The sequence below is a fragment of the Crinia signifera genome, chromosome 6, assembly GCF_055691185.1.
Source record: "Crinia signifera chromosome 6, ASM5569118v1, whole genome shotgun sequence".
Lineage (NCBI taxonomy): Eukaryota > Metazoa > Chordata > Amphibia > Anura > Myobatrachidae > Crinia > Crinia signifera.
In genome coordinates, this window is record NC_139222.1 from 186650105 (window position 1) to 186673560 (window position 23456).

General features: G+C 42.1%; 1 protein-coding gene across 4 annotated transcripts in view; it reads left to right on the top strand.

Annotated features, from left to right (window-relative positions):
• Positions 1-9338, top strand: part of STX8 (syntaxin 8) — a 272833-nt gene extending 263495 nt beyond the window's left edge. For all 4 annotated transcript variants that reach the window (XM_083148397.1, XM_083148396.1, XM_083148395.1 and 1 more), the window contains one exon: positions 8280-9338. In XM_083148397.1, coding sequence (XP_083004523.1) covers positions 8280-8347 — 68 coding nt within the window. In that variant the 3' untranslated portion in view covers positions 8348-9338. The remainder of the gene's footprint in view (positions 1-8279) is intronic.
• The last annotated feature ends 14118 nt before the right edge of the window (positions 9339-23456 follow it).

Sequence of the window (23456 nt, forward strand, 5' to 3'; positions counted from 1 at the left end):
AGCACACGGCCCAGCTCCGAATTAATTACAATGCATTGTTTTATTCAAAGCAGTAATATAACAGCACACACGTGTAAACCTGAGGATATTCCAGTTTATTGTGGTTTATATTTGTCTCCTTATGCTGTAACCATCTGCCTTCAATACTAGAACTACTTAACCACAGTTCTGTTGTTTATTACCTTCTATGTATGGCTGTTTCATGGATCCACTATTCCACACACCTTGGGCTATTTACTAATAATATTTGAAAATGCAAATACTGACTAACCCATAGCAACCGATTAGCAACAATGTTCGACGCAGTACAAATAATAAAAGGTTGCTATGGATTACTGTTTATTTACAGTCTGTTAGTGAATTGTGGAGTGACCATGAATACCGTATAACATGAAAATATTTGTTTGTAAAGGATACAAGTCCCTTATGATTATGTCAGCACACATTACACGTAACACATCCCACGGGTCACTCTAGTCCATCTCCGTCTTTGTTTTGTACAATGCTAAGTACCTCAGTCCAGGAACTAAAGGTTCTTAAATGAACGTTTGAGACCCGAGTCTGGAGCAGAATTGGAATTAGGAAAAATGCTGGAAGTAACACTTACCTCATATCCTCTTAACCAACAGATGCCACATTTAACCCCTCTCTTGCCAGTGACGTATACTGCACTTGTGTTCCAAGTGCCTTCTTTATCACGGCAGATAAACAGCCCCAGGGACTTCACCATACAGTTAACCCTTTTCATCCCAGCTGGTTAATTTGTCAATGCCAAAACAGAAAGGTCTCCCTGTGATTATCTTCTAAAAATGCCTTGTTTGTGAGCTAAGAAGCAAACTCTGTGCATTGTACTTGTACATTATGTATGAGAATACACATTCTGATATAAGACACGGAGGGAGTTACATGTGAACTTCTGTGAAAGTCGGAGCATTTCAAAGGATCTAAATAAACCATGAGGAAAATATAGTGCCAGTGTCGCTTTTATGATGGAATGTTGGCGCTCACAGTTTGGTTTTTGCCTACCTGGAGGTTTTTAGATTGCAGGAGGGAATTAAAGTACCTTGGGAGAACACAGGAAAATACGAAGATATACATACATACATACATACATACCTGTACATGCACATATACACAGATAGATACATACATACATACATACATACATACTCCACACTGATGGTACTCTGCTTGGAGTACATTGGCCACTGTCTTGAGAAAGTTTCCAGTGTATCTTGGTGTCATATTTTACTGCATAAAGGTACACTGCATGGATGCTGATTGGCCACTGTCTTGAGAAAGTTTCCAGTGTATCTTGGTGTCATATTTTACTGCATAAAGGTACACTGCATGGATGCTGATATTCTGGCTGCTCCGTCAGGTCATGCCATCATAACTTAATAACTGGGAGGAGGCGGGGGTAGGGCATGATTAGGTAAATAGTGGGAAGGGGGACATGCGATGCTGAGATTCTGAACACTGTACAGCAGGGGCGTGGCTATGACACTGTTTAGTGTGAATCGCTTTATTGCATACGCCCACTGGTGGTTGCAGCTGAATCTGGGAGACTTGCCAATCCATGGGGCTGATGACACCTCATCATTTTCAGGAGAATCCAAGCCGTTCTGTGAGAGTAGCAAGTATGGTAGGTACATAGGGCCTGCTTCAGACCTGTGTTCGCTGGGCTGCGAGTGTTCAGAGCCCAGAGAGCTGGTTAACACCACCCCGCCGATGTGCATAGCTGCAAATGCATTTGCAGCCGTTCAGATGGGGAAAATCATTCATCATTGATTTTTTTTTTGGTGCGTAGGCCGTGTGGAGAAGGAGGACGCTGATTACGTCAGTGGCCCTCCCTCCTGAAGGCCGGGGTACACCTGTGTTTTCTGGAACGCTACCAGAAAATGCTGCTTTACCATCCCCAAATGCCGCAGGGTGTCAATCACCCTGCAAGCAGCCAGAGATGGTGGAGGGGCAGCTCATGCATGCGCGCTGTGTACCGTGCGTATGCTCAGTTATTCGATTATCGGACGGCTGTGAATTCGAAGATCTGCAGAATGGGTCTGAATTAGGCTCACAGTGTGCTGAGCAGTATACTGTATATTTTCATATAAATCAGTGTCACTGTAGTGCATCAGTGTACTATGTAAAGGTACAACAGTATGCTGAATAGTATGTTATGGGGTCGATGTACTTAGCCTTGGAGAGTGATAAAATAGACCTATGGAGACCTATGTACGGAGCCTTGGTAAAAGATAAAAGGCTAGAGTACTTGGCTTCAAGAATGATACAGTGGATAGTGATAATGTAGCTGCCTGCCAGCTCCTAACTGTCTGTTCGCAAACACAGCCTCTAACATGGCAGTTAAGAGCTGATTTTCTGCTACTTTATCACTCTCTGCTTTATAATTCTTTTTAAAGCTTACTACATCTGGCCCAAAGTACAAAGCAACAAGCTCCTGTTATTTTCCAAACACAGCATGTAAGATGACAGTTACAACCCTGTGCTTATGGGCGGTTTCACACACTCCGGCTCCTGCCGGGCGGTGAAAACCTGCATGGCCAGGAAGCCGGGCTGCACACATCAGTTTAGAATGGAGGGGATGGCCACAGCCCGGCAGCCGTCCCTTCCAGTGGCGGGATCCGGCTGCAATCGGATGGCCGGGCCGTGGCCGTCCCGTGTGAATGAACACAATAGTGTCCATTCACAACTACTGTGCACGGCACGGCTTCTAGCCGTACGGGATTTCGCCGCCCGGCAGGAGACGGACAGTGTGAAATAGCCCTAATACTATTCATTGCTGATGTCACAATGTAATATGAGGGATAAGTGTTCTGGACAATAGCAAGGGCGATGCGCAGTCCCACGTATCGCCAGTGCCTGACTAGATAGTCAGGATCTAGTCAGATCGTCAGTGTTATAACCAGAGAACACCGTTTAGCACAGATCTCCCATACATATTGCTACATGTGTATGGGCGATCTAGCCACCGGGAAGCACAAGGGCGATTTCCCTAGCCTGCATCGCTCCAGCATGCAGGTTAACAGAAATTGTCCTGTGGGTATGAGGCTTAAGGTATTTAGGTTTCTTGGCTTATTATGCTCAAACCACAGGGTCACATATAAAGAGGTTCAGGGCCAAATCTATACAGTTTACAGGTGTACAAACTAGTGGATTAATACACTTCAGTTACCTTCTGTAACAAGACTATTCCATCAGCTGAAATGGGGTAACTATTTTTAATTACATTTTAGGAGACAACTACAAATGACCAGGAAAATTAGGTAATTAAACTGAATTCATTGTGTGAACGGGTTCATTTTTTAAACTAATAGAAATTGGTTTAGCACAGAAAAAAAGTTGCTTATGTGCGAGAAAAAAAAAACTGAATTTAAAATGTTTCTTATTCCTGGATATCCCTCATTTCTCAAAAAAAAAATGTTTTATGTTTTGTAACCATGTAAGGTAAGGTACCACTTTTGGTGCAATGATACCCCGAGCTATGGGAACAATAGGTGAACTTTAATAAATGTTGTTTCCCCGTATTAAAAACCTATTAGTTCTGCCCATTTAATTGATACCATATTCTGCACACTCTGGCAGAGCGACAGCTCAGAGTGGTCCTTCACGGTAAATCAGCTGTGCCCCAGCGGTAAATGCTTCAGGCTTGTGCTTCTTTGCTGCAAATACACAAGGGAGGCTGTCAGAACAAGACATATTTATGATGGTCTTTTTTTTCGCATGCCACTTGAATGTGTGCCAGCATCTCAAGCAGGTTCTCAGCCCCACAGAGAGCCAGGGAGCTTGCAGTGTAAATACCACCCTGACATAAAGACAAGGCCCTGAATCTCATGGTGACAGTTGACAATCGTTGCCTTTGTGCGTAGATGAGAAAGTCGTTGTAAGTTTAGTCCTGTTGTTATCCTGATATTTTCCATAAACTATTGCTGAGCCTTTTTGTTACAAGAGGCCTGTCTAGTAAACCGAGGGTTAATGTTACCATGGAAGTGCACGGTAGAAAATTTCACGTGAGATGAGAGAGCCAGAATAATATATTGGGTGGAAAAATGTGCCTGGCCTCAAGAGCTTATGGTCTATTTTACTGCTATTTTTTTTTTTTTTTTTTGTCACAGAAGATTTAAATGATATAGCTTTTATATTAATACATAGGGGGTATTCAATGTTGGCGAAACAGGTGAAAACATCAGTATTTAATCACAGTCAACTTCTCTAATGCGATTCACGTTTGTTTAAAGTCAAATTTGCACTGTTGAAAATGGACGCTACTAAGTGGCAACAAATATTTTATTTGTGGCTACACCCAAAAAATAAAGAATTTTTTTTTTTATCGAAGAAATATTTAATTGCCCAGATGTATTTTTGAGATGTACAGTCGGAGCCCCTCTCAACTATCTTCCTTAATAACTGCATATGCACTAACATTGCAGCTCTTGAGGTAAGATCTGTCCTTTGCAATGTGGCTCCAGCGCTGGACTTCTGGGTCTGAGGTGGATCCCTAAAACAGTGCTACGGAGAGAAGCCCAGAAGCTTTTGGTAGCGGTACCCTGGCTTGCGGCTTAAGTGCATACAAAAATGTGGTAAAACCTTGAAAACAGGGTTGGTTGTAATCGCATTTTGGCTTTAGTGCATCACGCGCCTCATGAGAGATATTGGGCCAGGCACACGCAAATAAAAGTTACTTCAGACTGACTCTTATTTGTAAAGGTAGGAGACGACATTCAATGGTCGGCGACCATCAAATGATTTTTCCTGCATCAGCAGCATGCGTGGTGATGTGTCTTTGTTACACATACCCTTACATGGTTGCCATGGGAAATGGCAGTGGCGGAGTATTCGGCGGGGTGGGCTCTCTGGCGCTCGCTAAGCTGCGAAGTACGCAGTCTGAGTCCACCAGAATCAGGCCCATATAGCGGTGCACCAGCATAACGATTACTGGTGTGCATTAATGCTGCCCTAGTCATTCCGATGCTTGCAGTGATTGCTGATATGTTGCCTCTATGATGCCTACCAATACATCTGTAAATAAGTTATATAAAATACACAAATAAAATATTGCCAGAATATCTGTCCTCAATGTAGAAAACTCCTGTAGACTTTTACAGTAAGACATTTTGCATTTTTTAATGAATCTTTTAAAGTTGGATGTACACTGTACAGCTGCCTCAATTTTCTCATTGTAAACACACCCATTGTTGCAAAGTATCTGCAGTTGAATGATCTTTAATACATGTTGATGTTGTCTTCTCAACAGAGGGAGGTTGACTTGTAGACGAAATCTAAAAGTTTGTGTAAGGGTTTTTGTAACAGTTAAAAGAAGAAAGAAAAATGTACAAATGCGATCATCTCACCACTAAGTGGTTGAACAGCCCACTTTCTACATTTCTTGGGAAAGTTTACAATAATACAGTAAGAGAAAATACGTACCGAGGGGAAATGTACTAAGCCTTTTACAGAGATAAAGTCGAGAGGGATAATCTACCAACTAATCAGCTCCTGTAATTTTTCAAACACAGGGGCAGATGTATTAAACCTGGAAGAGCTAAACTGGAGATGAAGGTAAAAGGAGATAAAGCACCAGCCAATCAACTCCCAACTGTCATTTTCAAACACAGTTTAGTGGCTGTTGCTTTTATCTCTTTTTACATTACTTTATCTCCACTTTATCTCTTCACCAGGCTTAATACATCTTCCCTAATGCCTGTAACATGGCAGTTAGGATCTGGTTGTCTGGTAAATTATCCCCATTCTGCCTACCTGCCCAGAAGCTGCGGGAGGCTCCTGATTTTTAGGGTAGCCCTCCACAGCCGGGGTGCAGTAAGTGACTCTTCCATATCCTGTCCACTTCCTAATGATGTACTGTAGTTTAGTTTAGTGCATATGGGGCTTAAGTAATCTGCAAGTAGCTTGCAAGGTTGCATGTGATTTAGTATTGGGATGTAAAGTATCCTACCCCCAATTCTTGACATACCTCTGCAGCTGGGACTATATGCTAATAAAATGTTAACTGTGTGACCAGCCTAAGAGCAGGCAGTCGACTGGGGTCCTTGGCATGAAAACCTTTTATATACAAAACGAGAAGCATGTGTTGCATTAATTTCCACACTTTAGATTGGTGTCATTCCCTATTTTCTTTCTCTTTTTTTCCACTAAACGAAGTCTTGAAATATTCTTTTGAGTAATATTCATCTTTCCCAGATCCCAAGCAATGAGGGATTTGTGCCTCCCCTCAATCCCCCCCTTCCTCCTCTTAACTCTGTTTTTTCCACACCGGGCAAGTTTTTCTCTCTGCATTATGGAGGGAGATGTGGACGGATATTAAAATCTGAATCATAAGCTCCCCTTAATGCACATGAAACTGTTTCTCACCAACCACATAATACAGTATATTGGTTTCAGGGTGCTCAGAAGTTGACAAGAAAGAGGCTTGTGCATATTATATTTTGTAGTGAAGCCTGATTTGGACACCCTAACGAATTTTAAATGAGTGCTTTTGATATTTCCATATTACCATGCACTTTCACTACACGCTGAAAGTCATGTTGGGCCATGTGACTTGAGTAAATGTACGCTATATTCTATACATAAATTCATTTAAAAATTACACAATAATACATATACTCTTCCAAAAAATAGCCATAAAACTTAGATTAGATTGCAGTCTGTATTGAAGAAATGCAGTACACTTACCCCCTGTAGAAGGATGAAGACCAGCACTCAGGCGTAATTCAGGTGAAGAAATTGAAGTTTATTCCATGTGCAAATGAAAGCAACAATGGCTATCCCGACAGCCGTTTCAACTGGGCTTTAGCCAGTTGTCATCAGGGGACATATATATATATATATATATATACTTATTTTGACTCCAACCAGTTAGGTGACTTCAGGCTCTTTTGTTGTATTCATCAATTATTATATGTGGTTTATTTCATAATCGGGGTGAATAATTACAGAGTAGAACCATTGAATTTCATTGTAAAAGAGATATTTGTTTAAGAATAAAAGTCCCACTTCCTGGATGCTATGAAGTCTGTGGAGAATAACACAGAAGTCATGGCCTACACAAGTGTTCCTAATGTTTGTCTAAATAAAGGCATCAGGAACAACAAATGAGACATTGCTGAAGCACTAGTACAATTATCATTTACAGAAGTGTGTACATAGTTTAGCAACACTTGTTACTTACATGGTAGATTGTCTGCACAAATACTTCTTGCAGTGATGAATATGGTAATACATGCAGGCAGGTGACCGGCGTCTTCCACTATGGTATCTGTATTCAGCATTCAAATCAATCCCCCAGTCACAACGCTCTGCCTTATTCTGCCATTATGTCACTGCTGCGGCAATAGCAGAGCATCATATATTGCTTTGCCAGGGTGTTGTCATTGCATTGTAATCCTAATCGTCACTATCAAATATTTCCCAGAAGTAGTTTTATATTGGCTGTGGAATTTTGGTAACAGGACACATAATTTACAACATGACGCGGAACAAGGGGAATTCCTCATGGTTGAGGAAAAATATATGGCTCATCGGCATTATCTTGATTAATGTCCTGAATCCCACATCCCGTCACCTGTTGTGCTGGATAGGCTACAATTTGGCAGTATGCCCTATGAATGACCATTTACACGCTGAAGTATTAGAATGAGCACTTGTTTAAAGAATTCACTGGACATGGTTTAATTGGCTATCAATATTGCATTCTACCTCATTCTGTTTCTGCAAATCCTAGAGATCCATCCTATGGTCCTGGAATGCAGACATTTTGTTTCCTGGAACTATTCACACCAAGTAACCATTACAGACAGCTGGCTATATCTGTCTAGCAGACACTAACAATGGTTGCTGCCCCATGCATTGTCATGTGGCTTTTTGCATGGCCTTTGGATTGTTCTCAGAGGGGAGTTTTTCTGGGTTTTTAAATATTAAAGGCATGTTCCACTCAACACAAGGAGATAGCATGGCAAGCAACCAATGTACTATAAATCGTCAAAGTTATTTGATCCAGCTTGATCAATCCTGTATCCCTTTAGTAAGTAGCATGAGTGGCATAAGAAGGTTCACTCCACCAAATAACGTTTACTGTATTTGCTAAGTTTACTTCATTCCGTGAGACCGGAGGTTGCTGACTAAATTTTTGATAACCTCATAACTTTCTCAAGATCTCAGATGTTGCTTGAACTGGAAAAAAAAAAAGTGCAGTGATTAATGGTGTATTATGTATCTATAACACGTTCTCTCTCTCTCTCTTCCTGCAGCCATGTTGGTGGTTATCGTTTTACTCTTCATTGCCATAGTAGTGGTGGCTGTTTGGCCAAGTAAGTGACCAAGCAGGTGAGGAACCAGCTTCTACATTGCCAGCAGCAATTGCTCCTGTCTATCGTGCCAGACTGGTGAGAGGCTGCTGCAAACAGGAACTTTGTTTTCATACACAGATTTCATAACATGTTAAAGGGCTTAAAACCCAATATACTTCACCCATAACCACCTTTGTCTCCACTGGGCGCCTCCTGGTCACTTATTCACAATAACTTCTTGTTTTTTTGTCGCTTGTGGATGGAGCCTTGTCAGTTTTTCCCTGTTTTTGAAATGCACCATACCACCTGGTCTTAGGCGGGGGGGAAAGCCATCCGGCTATAAACTCCATCATAAAACACCGTCGGAGAGGAACCTGGCAGTGAATTGGTTACAGTTTGATCCTTTCTTTTTCTTCAGCGGCTGCAATAACTTAGTACATTTCAAAATAATATATACGAAGTGCATATAAATATCCACAGACTCACAAGGCCGACGCCCATCCATTTGCAGACCTGCGTGACATGGAGTTACCTGAAAACAGCTGTTTTATACTTGCTAACAACCAAGTGAATCTCTCGGCTCTGTATTAGGCATTTAGCTGTAAAGCGAAAAAAAAAAGTATAATAAAATTCAGGAACGTGCAAACACATGAAGACAGAGCCGCCCTGTACTTGGGCCCTTCTAAGGTTAATGGATGCTATGTAATTTAAATCTCAACTAATGGATCACATGTAAGATGGAGGAAAAAACTCAGGAATAATAGTGTTTTCTAAAATGCCTTTACTTGCGGCTAGAACCCAGAAATGCGGAACTGCAGGTAGAACCAATGTCTCCAGAGCAAATGCCTTCCTGATGCAGAGTTGTTTGCATATTATTAATTTGAATATGAAATGTCTGGTTTTTTTTTTTATTATTTTTTGATTTTATAAGCATAATATTGTTGTTGTACAAAGCCACACATCTTATTGTAAAGTACAAGCACCAGTAACTTTTCAATAAATAACTTGTCGAGCAAAGGATTCTGGGAAATAGTAATGACCACTTCTGTTTGTACTATTATGTTGCCATTTAAGATTTTTACATGTTTAAAATGTGATCCTGGTCATTTTGTATGATGTCTGGAAAATCAGGTATTTTATATATCACCTAAGAACCTTCTACTGCACCAAACGGTTACTGTACATATGTGCATAAATAGACGCTCTGATAGATTCTGTTCACCCCCAAAACAATTTGTAGAGTAATGGATTTCCCAAGGCTCAAATGTTTTGAGTAGTTCCATATGGTATGCACATCGCGGGCAATTTATAAGCATCCGCGCACATTTCTCAACAATCTTCAGCTGACAAATCCAACACTGTGAAATGAAAAACCTGTTACATTGAAGAAAAATAAGGAAGTGTGTGTGTGTGTGTGGGGGGGGGGGGGGCACTCAAGATTTAGCCAAAATGATAAGGAGGAGTGCACATTCACGCTATGATTCTTGTTATGTTTTCTGATAATATTGAGAAGACTGCTTTTTGTTAACTATTTTGCTTCCTCGTGAGACTTGTTTGCTTATTTAATTTCTTTAGTATATATATATTTGCAATCACATTCTGTGTTTGTAATTATGGGGCCTATGTAATTTGTGGCCCATAGAAGCCAATCAGGTTGTACAGTACTGTATGTGGCATTTTGTAAACTATGATTATACAAATATTATTAGTTGCTATTAGTTACAGGACGCACATCACTATCTACTTTAATCATAGTTGCCTACCCTCCTGCATTCTGCAGGAGACTCCCTGAAATAGCAGCAATCTCCCTCTCTCCCTCATTAGTCTAGCAATCTCCCTCATTTCACCTAGTCCACATTACACTGTTATATTTTTGGGGAAATAAGGAATGAGAGACAGATACATTTACATTGAATCATCAGTGCCATTTCCCAGCACTTTACCAAGTATAGTAGCTCTTACTAACTGCTTTGGGGCTCATCTACATTTTGATAGAAGTCATTTTAAAAGATTCCTCTCAGATGTAGCAGTGCACACCCACGCTTCTAGGTGCCACATTCACAATCTCTTTTCACAATCTCTCCATATACTGTATGGAACTAGACACACCCTTTGGGAGGAGCATGACACGCCCCCTCAATGGGGCACTGTGCAAAATTCTACTACCAACTATAAACTCCCTGAAACTAGTTTTCAAAAGTAGGCAAGTACGACTTTAATAAGCCTGGTTTGCATGCATATTCCCCTGATTTATCCTATTCCAACCTGTCATCTTATTTTTCTGACTTTCCCAGAATAACTTCTGTTTGCCTAGATATAGGACACGTGGGCATGAACTTGAGAAAAGAAGATTGTGTACCCTTAGAAGAAAAGGCTTTTTTACGGTCAGGGCAGTAAAGGTATGGAACTCACTTTCTGAAGTGTTAGTGATGGCAGACACAATAAATACATTTAAAATAAGGTTGGACAAACATTTATTGGACAAAAACATTCAGGGGTTCAACCACCATTTACCCTAAAGTTAAAACAAAGTAAATAATTCAAATAGGGATATCACGTTTAGACCATACGTGTGGCTCTCCAGCTGTTAAACTTTACATCCCAGCATGCTTTGCCACAGGTTTAGCATTCCATAATAGCAAAAGTGTTGCCAGGCATGCTGGGACTTGTAGTTTCACAACAGCTGGAGATCTAAAGGTTGGCCAGACCTGTTCTAACAGGTTGATCTTGATGGACGTACGTCTTTTTTCAACCTCAACTATTCCTACGCTGCTGTTGTGAAGCCTAGGTTCTACTTTATATTCTAGTACCACTCTCCATGTAATGAGGAATCTAGTTACTGTAAAATTATGGATACCCCCCCCCCCTTACTTACTGTATCTCAGTTGAAACCGTTGGTATGATTTAGTTGGCTCAATCCAATTGTTCGTGAGTCCAAGGTGAGATTGGGTCATGGAGGGGTGAGTTGTGTTGCCCATATTTCTACAGCCCCCAGTTTCTCCACATTTATTTTATTCCTCATGAAGCAAAATGTTTAATTCCACCATAGTATTCCCCCACACAGTGGTATTTAGTTTTAAGAGCCTTCAACTATCATACGTTCTAATTAAAACTGGCACAGATTATAAAGGGAAAAGCTTTTTCATTCTCAGCCTATGCTAATGAGAATAGGGTTTAAGTGTACAGCTCTTGTTGAGTGTTTTATAGTCGTGGCCAAATTTAGCTGCCTTCTGTGTGATACTATCGCTGTATATCTGAGCACAACAGGAGGACAATATCCAAAAGATGATTATTTTGGCGCCGTAAAAAGTTAATTAAACGCCGACACTTTTGTGTGCTCTGGAGATGTTTTGTAAAAGATAAGACAGAATTCTGGCAACCTACTCAGACAGCACATGAAAACCTGATGTTTTTTTTTGTTCCGAGTTGTTCTATAAACAGACATCTTTGAGAGGGACATGGAAGATCAAGATATTTAATGGGCAGCCTCCCACAGTAACCATATTCCTTCTGGTAAGGAGACTGGATTTTGAAAGAGAAACAAATCCAAACCCCAAATTGCTCCTGAGATGGGTTGTGTTCATTCATTTATTTCTTTTGAAGTTTGTAGTCATATCCATTGCTCTATTTGCTGGCTTACCAAGTAACTTAGATCTGTGTTTTAGGGGTGCTGTGGGCAGTACTTGCGGTGTAATGGTTAGCATTACTCCGTCACAGCACTGAGGCCATGAGTTCGATTCCCACCATGGCCCTAATTGTGCAGGGTTTGTATATTCTCCCCATACTTGCGTGGGGTTTCCTCCGAGTACTTCCTCCCACAATTCAAAAATGAACCCTAAAAGTGTTTGTTTTTTGTTTGTTTGTTTGTTATCTTTTATCCATGCCTTGTTAAAGAGAAGAAGTCTCGAAAAGCATTTGTAGGAGTTTCTTGTTTGGTTGTGCTCATATGGAGAAGGTCTTGAAAGGAGATAGGATCTAACATTTGTTACCATCTTGTGTATAGTGCTTACCGGTTTAGCACTTATGGTCCAGTCCTGATCTCAAGCCTCCCTCCCTTGCTCGACAGACAGAACTCCATAAGTTTTTTTTAAGAATTATTTTACAAGTTATCATTTATTGATTTATTGTGCGTTATAAAAAATAAATAACATTTTTATATATATAATTAGTGAAATATATTTAAGAGGTGTCTCCCGAGGAGCTTTATCATTCCTATCGGGAAAAGATACCTTTTGAGGGGTGTTGACGTCAATAACATCATGAGTACGGGTACGCACCAGCTTCCTGTTTTAAAGATACCTTTACATGTGTCAAGCATTTCATTTATGTGTAAGTAAGGTATGCGCCCTTGCTTGTACATTTTGAATGTTTGATACCGAGTGATCCTGTATGTAGAAATCCCATTACCAATTGGTTCTATATTTCATTGCATCTTCCCCCTTGACGACCTTGAGAAAAACAAGCACGGGAGGTGGAGAAGAAGTCACAATCCTCAAAGTCACATGAATAGATAAGTATTGTCGGAACTCCAACTTAATTCAGCGCTATTTTTTTTAAAACCCTAACCCCTCGTTTAAAAAAAAATTCAAATAGGATCCAAGGGCATTGAAGAAAAGGCGGCAGAATCTTAGGAGCGCTGCTTTATTCTCTAAAATCCATAAAAAAAACTCTGAATGAACAGAACTTTCCTCCACACATGGGACATTGGGCCTGATTCAGACCTGTTTGCAAAGCTGTGTTTATTCAGGGCCAAGCGAACAGGTAAATGACACCCTGCCAATCGATGGCTGCCCGAATCCCCTCACTAGCATGCGAGCAGATGTGCATGCGACCGAGTGGAGGAGAAATTATTTGATGGTCACTCACCAGAATGATCTCTCCTGCCTTTGCTAAGAAAAGTCAGCCTGGACTGACTTTCCAGCACCCACCAGCCATTAAAAAGATTGAACCTGCAGCAGTTTCAATCATTAGGGTCTGACCCGATAGGCACAGGACAACACATCGGGACGGAGGGGATGTCACACATCCCATTTGGGCTGATTTCTCGGCCTGATCCGTTGGGATCAGCCCAAATCGGATGGGTATATGGGCACCTTTTACACATAATGCCCACAATAGTGTAATGTCTTCACTTCAGCCGCGGTGAGGACACCACATCACATACGCCATGCCAAGAAAGGAAGCCGCTGGGCCTGCCTTTCTGTTGGAATTACTGTGCAGGGCTGTGGTGGAGGTGGAAAAAAAGGTGGAGTGCTAAATGGATCAATTGGATATCACTAATTTATTTGTATAAAAATATTAAAAAAAGCAATTAATAAGACAATAATAATAAATCAGTAACATAAAAAACAACAATAATAAAAATTACATATATATTATATAGGACAAGGAGGACAATACTTATGTCTCTGCGCAGCTGCCTTAGTGTCCCTTAGGATAAGGGGGGGGAAGACTCTCCGGATAGTGCACTACCAAATTGGTGGTTAATAATTTGCCGTCCTGGATGGTAATAGAAGACGCTGGAGGATGCTCTGGTTCCCAAAAATTTGGGGTCCTCACTAGGTTGCGCTGATCCCAGTGGTAGATGAAGCCTGTGGTTAATTTTCTCGCTGGAGGAAGATCTGTATACCTTTAGAATGAAGGGTCCTCACGATGGTGCGATGTTGAATATCCACAGGAGATAGCAATAGGGATGGGATCCGGAGGGTGGCAATGAAAGGGAAACTTCCAGGAGGGTGGATGGCAAGGGGTGGGGGGCCGAAGGCAGAGTTGAAGGTTCTTCCCGGTCCTTTAATCAATAAAAGCAAGTGCTGCCTTAAGGTGGTGGAGGTGGAACTTGTTTCCTCCCACCCTGGTTCCCCCACACTTTATCCCCTGCTTTGTCTCCTGTATTATTTAATCTAGATATTGGATCTATTTATTTTCTCCCTCCCTGTTACAGTGCGCAGAACCTGTTCCGAAGAGAGGAAAAAGGGGGCTTTTTGGTTGATAAATTAAATTAATGAATAGACAGCCCGTAGGGATTTTTGTTTGAATTGTTTCAATCGGCAAATTAAATCATGGTAATAATTTTGCGTGAAACAATAGATCATGTCGCTTAATGCCATTAGTCAAGAATTACAAAAAAGGAGAAGAGGTATTGAAGGGTTTCTTCTCTCCTTTTTTTGTAATTCTTGACTAATGGCATTAAGCGACATGATCAATTATTTCACGCAAAATTATTACCATGATTTAATTTGCCGGTTGAAACAATTCAAACAAGAATCCCTACGGGCTGTTTATTCATTAATTTAATTTAACAATCAAAAAGCCCCCTTTTTCCTCTCTCTTCCCTTCTTTTCCAAATTTTTGACAAATGTGAATGAATGACATGACTCACAGCCAATCAGAAAAATTATCTGTAACACAGCTAAATACTCCCCATGACACGGCTGACACAGACATCCTTTGAATATTAATGAGGGAACAGGTATAAAATGAGCTTCCGGATGCCGGCTGGGTGGTCCTAAGGAAGCTTTTTGCTAAGCGTACACAGACCGCTATCACACTCAGTGGGGGTTATTCTGATCGGTGCGGCCAAACTTGCGTACGTTACATATTAGCGTACGCTCTCCGTACGCGGCCGTTAAGGTTAAGTCCACCCACCAATCAGCCGCATACGTATGGCCAGAAACACCGACAAAGGGGAGTGGCGTACAATTGAGCATACGCTAACGTACACGGACGGCTCACCCCTTAGACTCCGACAACTGGCATACAATAGAGCGTACGCCACCGTTTACGGACGTCTCTCGTCCGTCTTTCCACCGACTTCTTGCGGCTATCTGAGCGTACGCCACCGTGCACGGATGGGTCTCTATTGTTTATTAAATTCATAGCAGATCAGAAAGTGGTACAGTTCTGTATTTTGGGTACTATACAAAGATTGTGTGCAAAATAGTGGGCATGGGCTTAAAACATTGCTGAAACATCCTTTGTAGGTGTTAGATGTGGTTTATGTTATTGTATCATAAATACGAAACCTATGTTTGTATTAGAGTGAACACGTTGACACATGTCGACTTGTGTAGATTGAGTGTGCTACTGTGTAAAGTCTATGAAAGCACGGAGTGAATGTGTATAACTGTTTAACAAATACCTACCTTAGCATATATAAGCAGGTCTTACAAAGATTCTTACCTTAAATTAAACAATCCTTTAAATGTCGAGAAGTATAGAAAGATAAGCTTCCAAGGTGTTTGAGTGCTGTGTGTGGCTTGCAGGTAGTGAAATCATGGTTTGGACTTAATAGACTGCAGCATTGCTTATTACATTCAGGTGTATGTGTTTGAGTAATAATCAGCGTAAATTAGCAAACCCAGGCGCACGCTGTCATGCGGTATCTGTAGGGGTGGTCTGAGGTGGCGGTTGGCGGCCGCCTGTTTTGTGTCCGAAATGAACGGTGCTTTAGCCGATCGAGCGGTAGTAGCACCGTTCATTTTTGGTGCACACCCCCGTGTACGCCCATGTTTACGCCCATTTTCCCTCATTATTTCGGCCGCTCCCCTCAACACGCCCCTATGCCGCCCCCAATGCCCGTACTCTCGCGTACAGGTTTTTTCGCACGGAGAGACCCGTCCGTAAGCGTTGTGGAGTGTTCGCGCCTGCGCATTGGAGATGGTACGCATGCGCAGATCATTAAAAACCCCGGAACGTACGCGTACGGCCCAGCCGCACCAACCAGAATAAAACCCCAGTGTGTGTATCCCCAGTCCCTTCCCCCCATACACTGTATTTTGATCTGTTTAGATAGCTGAGCGTCCCCGGGTCTCCATAACATACGGATTCCCCCGCTTAGTGTTGTGGTGTCTGGCGTCAGACTCCACGGACTAGCGACACTGACCTACATTGGTGGAGCCCAGACAGCCGACACCACTTGTCTCCCGCTAACACCACATCGGTGTTGGGAGTTCGTGAGTGGCACCGGTGTCCCACGGCCAGCTAAGCGGACATATGTGTTTGAGGCAACAGGGAGACAGCAGTGCAATCTGACACCCCTTCTCCCGCTGTGCCAGTCAGACCACACAGCTTGCTATCGGTGCTGTTGTAAACGACCAAGCTGGGACAGGATCACACCCGCATCCAGCAGCGGTCATCGCATCGCGCACCGGAGCAACTAGCTGGAACCTACACTTACATTGGGGCTGATTTTTTTCTATAGAATAAACCAGCGCAAACAATACTGCATTGGTCATTCGGCACTGAAAAAATACAAACAAACAGTTATCCAAAAGATTATGTTGCCCATACACACTAGGGGATCAGGGAAGCTACCAGATCTGCCAATTTATTGACAAAAGGGAAATTGGACTGGTGTCCGACTGAGTGTAGATTTTTAAATCACCAGTGTGTTGTATGTTTTGTATTGTGGTTTTATTTTTCGCACCTATTTTGTTAAATACATTAAAAGTTACATTTTATGTGGCAAATTCTTAGGTGCACCAGCAGCAGACATTCTTCTCTTTTTTTCTTAAACCCTGTTCCGAAGTCCCCTCCCAGCAGAGCACATGAGCTGACCCACAGTCACTTATTCCTTTGACACAAGACACTGAAAAATCTGATGAAATTGGAACAGTTCATAAGATGTGATTCCTTCCTAACAAAAAAACCGACTGTTGGAACGTCCTGTCAGTTGGTCTCCCTGGCCGTTAAGTCCAATCCAACAGTTAACTCAACAGTCGGAATTCATTGTTTCGACTGTCGAGTGTTAGAAAGTCAGTGAATGGCGAAAACGGCAGCAGAAAAACGGCCGTGAACTCAACAATCCGCAGCCGTTTACGACAAAACAGATCCGACTTTAAAATAAGTCGGCTCTGACTGCCTTTAATGTTGTCAGAAACGGCAGCATTGAATAGGCGAGTGCTGCTATTTCCGCCAGCAGAAATATGCTGAATACGACAATGGAATATTTATGTATATTCTGGCAGAGTGCTTCTATTGCTCAGTTCGTTAGGCATTGATTGATAAAGCCACACTAGAGTGATGATGTGGATAATGACACATGACCACTAAGGGGCACTCTTCTTGTGCTACAGGTTGTACCTATATGTATTTGTGTGTGCAGGTGCACGGATGTGCTCAGGAAATGTTTTCACTGGCAGTCAGTTGTTGAAATAAAGACGGTCTTGCTCCCTATGTAATGACTTTAACTAGTCCCATGAGATTAGTTAAAGCCAGAAGATATGGGTCAAATCTTCTCTGATAAGGATGCTCATGGATCAAGTGTAAAGCTGGGTACACACCTAAAGATTTATCTGTTCAATCTGTCTGGTGGGAATGGGAGGGTATGGCAATTAACCATTTAAAATGGACAATGGTTGCTCAGACAAATTGGTTAAATCTATTTGATTCAATCAAATGAAACAATTGTTTTTGTCCATTTTCCAGCATGTGGGAGCAAACGGTCATAATCTTCCATACATTACTAGATTTTTGTTTCCACCAGACAGATACATTTTTAGGTGTGTACCCATCATAACACTAATTCGGTAGTAGCCGTCATGTTTTATCTATATGTATATAATATAATTATGAAAGAATACACCAAATTGTGCTCAGTAACCTTTTTCTACACCTCAGAAAACTAGTTCAGTCCCCGCTAACTAACAGCTTAATTACAATGATGCAGTAATTGATTCTAAAGTGGGGTAGATGCCTACAGGTTTATCTGTACAATCTGTCTGGTGGGAACAAAAATCTGGTAATGTGTGGGAGCAAATCAACCATTTGCTCCCAAACATGGAAACGTGGACAAAAATTAGTATTCGCATACAAAGGGATTTAACCAGTTTGAAGCACTGCTTTCTATTTTACAGTGTTTGGGAGCAGATGTTCGATTCACATATGCTCCCATACATACCAGATTTTTGTTTCCATCAGATACTGTAGATTGGACAGATAAATCTTTGGGTGTGTACCCAGCTTGAATGCTGCAGCAACAGCACAATAGGAGTGACCCCACGTGTCATCATTATTCATATATGAAAGCTATCAGTGTTTACTTGGTAGATTGAAAATAATATGACTTTCACAGAACAGAGCTTCAATTAATCACATTATCCTCTAAAATAATAAAATACTTATGTAACTAGTTATGTAACACGTGCCCCTGAGCAGGCCAACGCGATTCTTTCAGATCTGAAAGACAATAAACTAGGAAAAAAACTCTTCCGTAAAGTGTTATTGTACCAATTCTAAAGGTATAGTGTACGTGCGCTACTGTCTGATTGGATATTTATGATGTTGACGGATGTTTCTCTTGTTCCTTCAATGGGGAGACACAGGGAAATGTCTCCTACCTTGGAAAGGAACCCAGGTATATAGTGTACATGAGATATGGTCGCTAGGTCAACACTATAAAGGTCGATATACATTAGGTTAACCACTAATGGTTGACAGCTATGTGTGTTGACCTAAGCCCTAAGGTTAACAGGGTTGGATGGTCGACACAAGCATTAGGTCAAAAGGTTGACATAAGTTTTTCACTTTTTTCCCCCCATATCATACCTCAGTAGTAGTAGTAGTACGTTTATTTATAAGGCGCCGCAAAGTGTCCGCAGCGCCGTACATAGCAAACAAAAAAACAAATTACAAGGTAACGTACAGGGTGTGTTGAAAGATACAGTATAAATAGGGGTATAGCTGGTCGAACTAAAATCAGCATCAGTTCAGAAGTAGGTGTCAAAATTGTCAAGGAGACTGAAGATGAAGTAGAGGAAGGGAAGAACAGGTGAGGTAATGAGGTAGGGTGAGTACGTGAGGAAGGAGGGCCCTGCTCATAAGAGTTAACATACTAAAAATAGGTGGGTGGACGAACGAAATACAATAGGATAAGTAGGAACGGAGGGGAACGGAGGATCAAAAGAGGTTAGGAGGAGGGATAGGCTAGTCGAAAAAAGTGGGTTTTGAGGGAGCGCTTGAAGGAGGTAAGGGAATCAGATAGCCTGATGGGTGGCGGGAGGTTGTTCCAGTGCAGGGGGGCAGCGCGAGAGAAATCTTGGACACGGGAGTGGGAGGAGGTGATTATGTGAGAGGTCAGTCGGCGGTCAGCGATGGAGCGAAGAGGACGGGAGGGAGTGTGGATAGAGATCAGTGAAGAGAGGTAGGGAGCTGTGGAGGAGGAGAGAGCCTTGTAGGTGGTGGTGAGGAGTTTAAAGAGAACTCTGAAAGGAATGGGGAGCCAGTGAAGAGATAAACAGAGGGGGGAGGCGGAGATAGAGCGGCGGGAGAGGAAGATGAGCCTAGCAGCAGTGTTAAGAATGGATTGGAGAGGTGCGAGGCGGGTGAGAGGTAGCCCAGAGAGAAGGATGTTGCAGTAGTCAAGTAGTCACCACCCATTAGGGCATGGATGGAATACAATAGTGTGCTGAGCGCAGCAAGGCCGAAGCATGGTGAGCACAGAGAGCCTTGCGAGGGGACGCAGTACACATCGACATTCGGGACAATATTTTTTTTAAGCACATGTCGACCTTTTTACTTGCTACCTAATTGTGTCGACCTTCTGAACCTGTGGATCTTAAGGCCCATACACACTGGGCGATTTTCAGTGTAAAAAGCTCAAAATGGCCGTTTTGAGTGATTTTGGACTGATAATTGCACAGTGTGTATGCCCCAGCAATTGACTGCTAGCGATCATGTGCACTCCCGCATCATTGCTAGCAAAGTAGCTTTTACCAGCATGTTTGATGATGTTGGTTTATTTTTTTCAGCCAGTGTATGGTGAGAGCGATGATGGCTGAAAGATGAGTAATGTTCAGCCTGCCCTGCTCCCTCCCCCTACTGTCTGCCATGCTTCATACAGAGCATACAGGCGCTGCTGGGTGGACCTGCCCTGCTCTCTCCCCCTGCTTCATACCGAACATACAGATGCTGCCTGGTGGACCCATCCTGCTGCTGCCCACTCTGCTCCATACAAAGCATACAGATGCTGCCAGGGGCACCCGCCCTTATCCCTCCCCCCCCACCCCCCCCCACCCCCACACTGCTGCACACATAAACGCTGTGGGACCCAGCAAAGCAGCAGTGAATCTCCTGCCCACCAATGATTTTAGTATATAAGCCATTTGATACGGTGAAACGCGTTAGCAGCCTGCTACCACATTTTAGACCTTGGACTGATCCTAACCAGCCCAGACGTCTTAATCCGTGAAGTGCCCATTACCCTTTGGAACGGGGTTCTCCGCCACGCAGCCCAGTGCTAAATGCCCATCCTTTCCCTCCATGGTGCACTGGACTCCAAACAAACACACCAGATTGCCCACTGAGAATAGGAGGCTACCAGGAGCATCTCATTCAATATCCCCTACCACTTGGCACTTATTTATTTATTCACTGAAGCATACCTAGGAACGGAAAGTCCATTTCTATAAACTGAGAATACTTGATATCACTATTGTCTTTCTACTGGGAACATATTCTTAAGGAAAATGTGGTTTTATAAATATTTTTGCGTCACGTATGTGTATTTTTATTATTATTATTAAAAATTGATGATTGCAAGATATACGTTACCGCCGTCACTGGCCAACAATGTATATTTTTATGGCAGTAACTTATACATTGCTGGGGCAGGCCAGTAATGTATAGGTTGCCACCACCACTGCCCACCTATGTATTTTTTTTATGGTGGTAACGTATACATTGCTACCGCCGTCACTGCCCACCAATGTATATTTTATTTTGGCGTAACGCATACATTGCTGTTGCAGGCGAATGGATTTCTCCCTTTGTGCACGGCTGCTCATGAAATTGCAGCTATGCACATGGATGGGATTTCACCTGATCTCTGGGCTCCGACTATATGCAGCCCAGCGATCAGTTCCTGAATCAGGCCCCAAACAAATTATGTAACTATCCTTTTATAATGAAAAGATTTTCAGCAAAGTCTTTCGCCTCCTGAAAATCTCTTGCTCTTGGGGAAAATAGCCCAGTGTGTACGCACTACTTTGGTGAAAGATATATCTTTTAGAGATTTTGGCAATATCTTTTGAAATTAAAATCTCCTAGTGTGTATGGACCTTTACCATGTTGACCTTAGCCCTTTCGACATTAAAGGTCAATACACACGGAGTGACTATGCCCAGCGTGTATGGACAGTGATGATCACTATAATCGCTGGGGGGAAAGCTGGTCAGTGCATACACACTGAGCGGCTTTCCCCCTGCCCGGCATTGATGGAGGGGGAGGACAGCTTTGCATAGCGCAGTGCTAAGCAAAGCCGTCCGCAAAGATGAACGGCTTCCCCGGCGATGTTGCGGGAGTGCGCAGCAGCGCTTATCGCTGAGGCATACACAATGGGTGGCTTTGAGCTGAAAGCCGCTCAAACCTGCTGTTGTGAGCAACTTTCAGCTCAAATTGCCCAGTGTGTATGGGCCTTTAGACTTTGACCTAATGTATGTCGACGTGCATAGTGTTGACCCTATGTCCCATACAACCCGTGTACACTGGGAGATATACAGACATTATATTATAGGTATCAGGCTGTTCTATAAAATGTGTGTATGAACTGCTTTGACAAAAACGCATCACTGTGAAATAAACAGACCACAAACAGTTTTTGAGTTTAGAGTTTAATTATTAACCAGTTGCTGATTTAGTCCTACCAAGTGGGTGCTTCAATTACAAAGTTGCCACCTACAGAATATGACAAAGAAAATCCACACCATTTTTCACGTGTCATTAAATATATTCATATATAATAAACACAATATATTAGTATGAAAACATAAAAAAACAAAATGAACCCTCCCTGCAGGGCTTCAAAAAGGCATAATATATATATTTTTCATTTGCAACATTTACAGGATTGTAAGACATTTTGACGAGGTATGTACTATAAGTGGTGAGTGAGCAATGGCGCGAGAGTGAGATATCCAATGACAAGCAGATGTATTGTAGGTAGCGCAACTTGTTTAAAGCAATTTAAGAAATGATAGTGAGGGATGTGTGCGAAGGCAAAAGTAGCCTTCAGGGGGCATTTATTTATTTGTTTATGGTGCATAATAAAAGATGCTTTTACCATTCAAAACAATAATAAAAACAGATATAGAGCAGTTTAGGAAATGAGACTTGGTTGCTAAGCATGTGCTTCATAAGACATGATCTGAAGTCCCTGCCTGTAATTTACAGGGATCTCATTGGCTGCTAGGTGAAGTTCGTTATTACATAGCCTTGCTCTAAATCCTGTATACTGTACCAGGAAAGATATTTTCTGCTGTTACCGTCCGGCACCCCTTGTGCCGTCTATTCCCCAACCTGCTCCAAACAGTTTTAAATCTTTGTGAATTTGAACAGATTATTAATTTGCTGTTCCTGTCTGCTTTACAGCCTTATATCACAGCTTGCCCACATATGGTCTGGTGAGGAAGTTATGGCTTGTAGTTCAGCAGCAGCAAGAGAGTAACAAGTTGCAACCTTTGTTTTAAGGCAGGGGTGGGGAACCTTTTTTGTGCCAAGGGCCGTTTGTATGGGGAAAAAAAATCCTTCGGGCCATATGTAAAAATGGCTCTTACAAATTGACCTGCTGCAGCCGACCCACGCTCAATAGGACGGACAGTCTCCGGCTGCTGTTGATTTCGAGGAATCTTGCGAGAACTACCGACCTCTCGCGAGAAATCCCCTGTACTTGACTCCCGGCAAAGCCGCCGGGCGGGCCACTCAGACTGGCTACGGGGGGCCGCATATGTTTTAAGGGAATTGGATTTTGCCAGCATGATACATTTCTACAGCTCAGCATATGTACTTGAGGTGTAACATCTGATACTGAAGTACTGGAAGGATTTATTTGTGGCAGAAGCTCTAGCACAGAGTGGGTACAATTGTTCCCCATCACTATGGTCAGAAGTGACATGCAAGTTCATATTTAGTAAATCCTGTTACTGTATTTTATCTCAAGTGAAAAAATCTCCCTTAATCCAATGTTATTTCTCTGTTCTGATACAGTATGTCAGGTTGTAATACAGGGCTCCAGATGATAATCAACAAAGGATTAAGACAGATTTTCTTTCTCAAAACAAAGTTTCATCACTTGATAAATATACTGCCTTTGGATTGCATTATATCAATTTCTAATTTATCATAATTACAAATCATAAACAACTC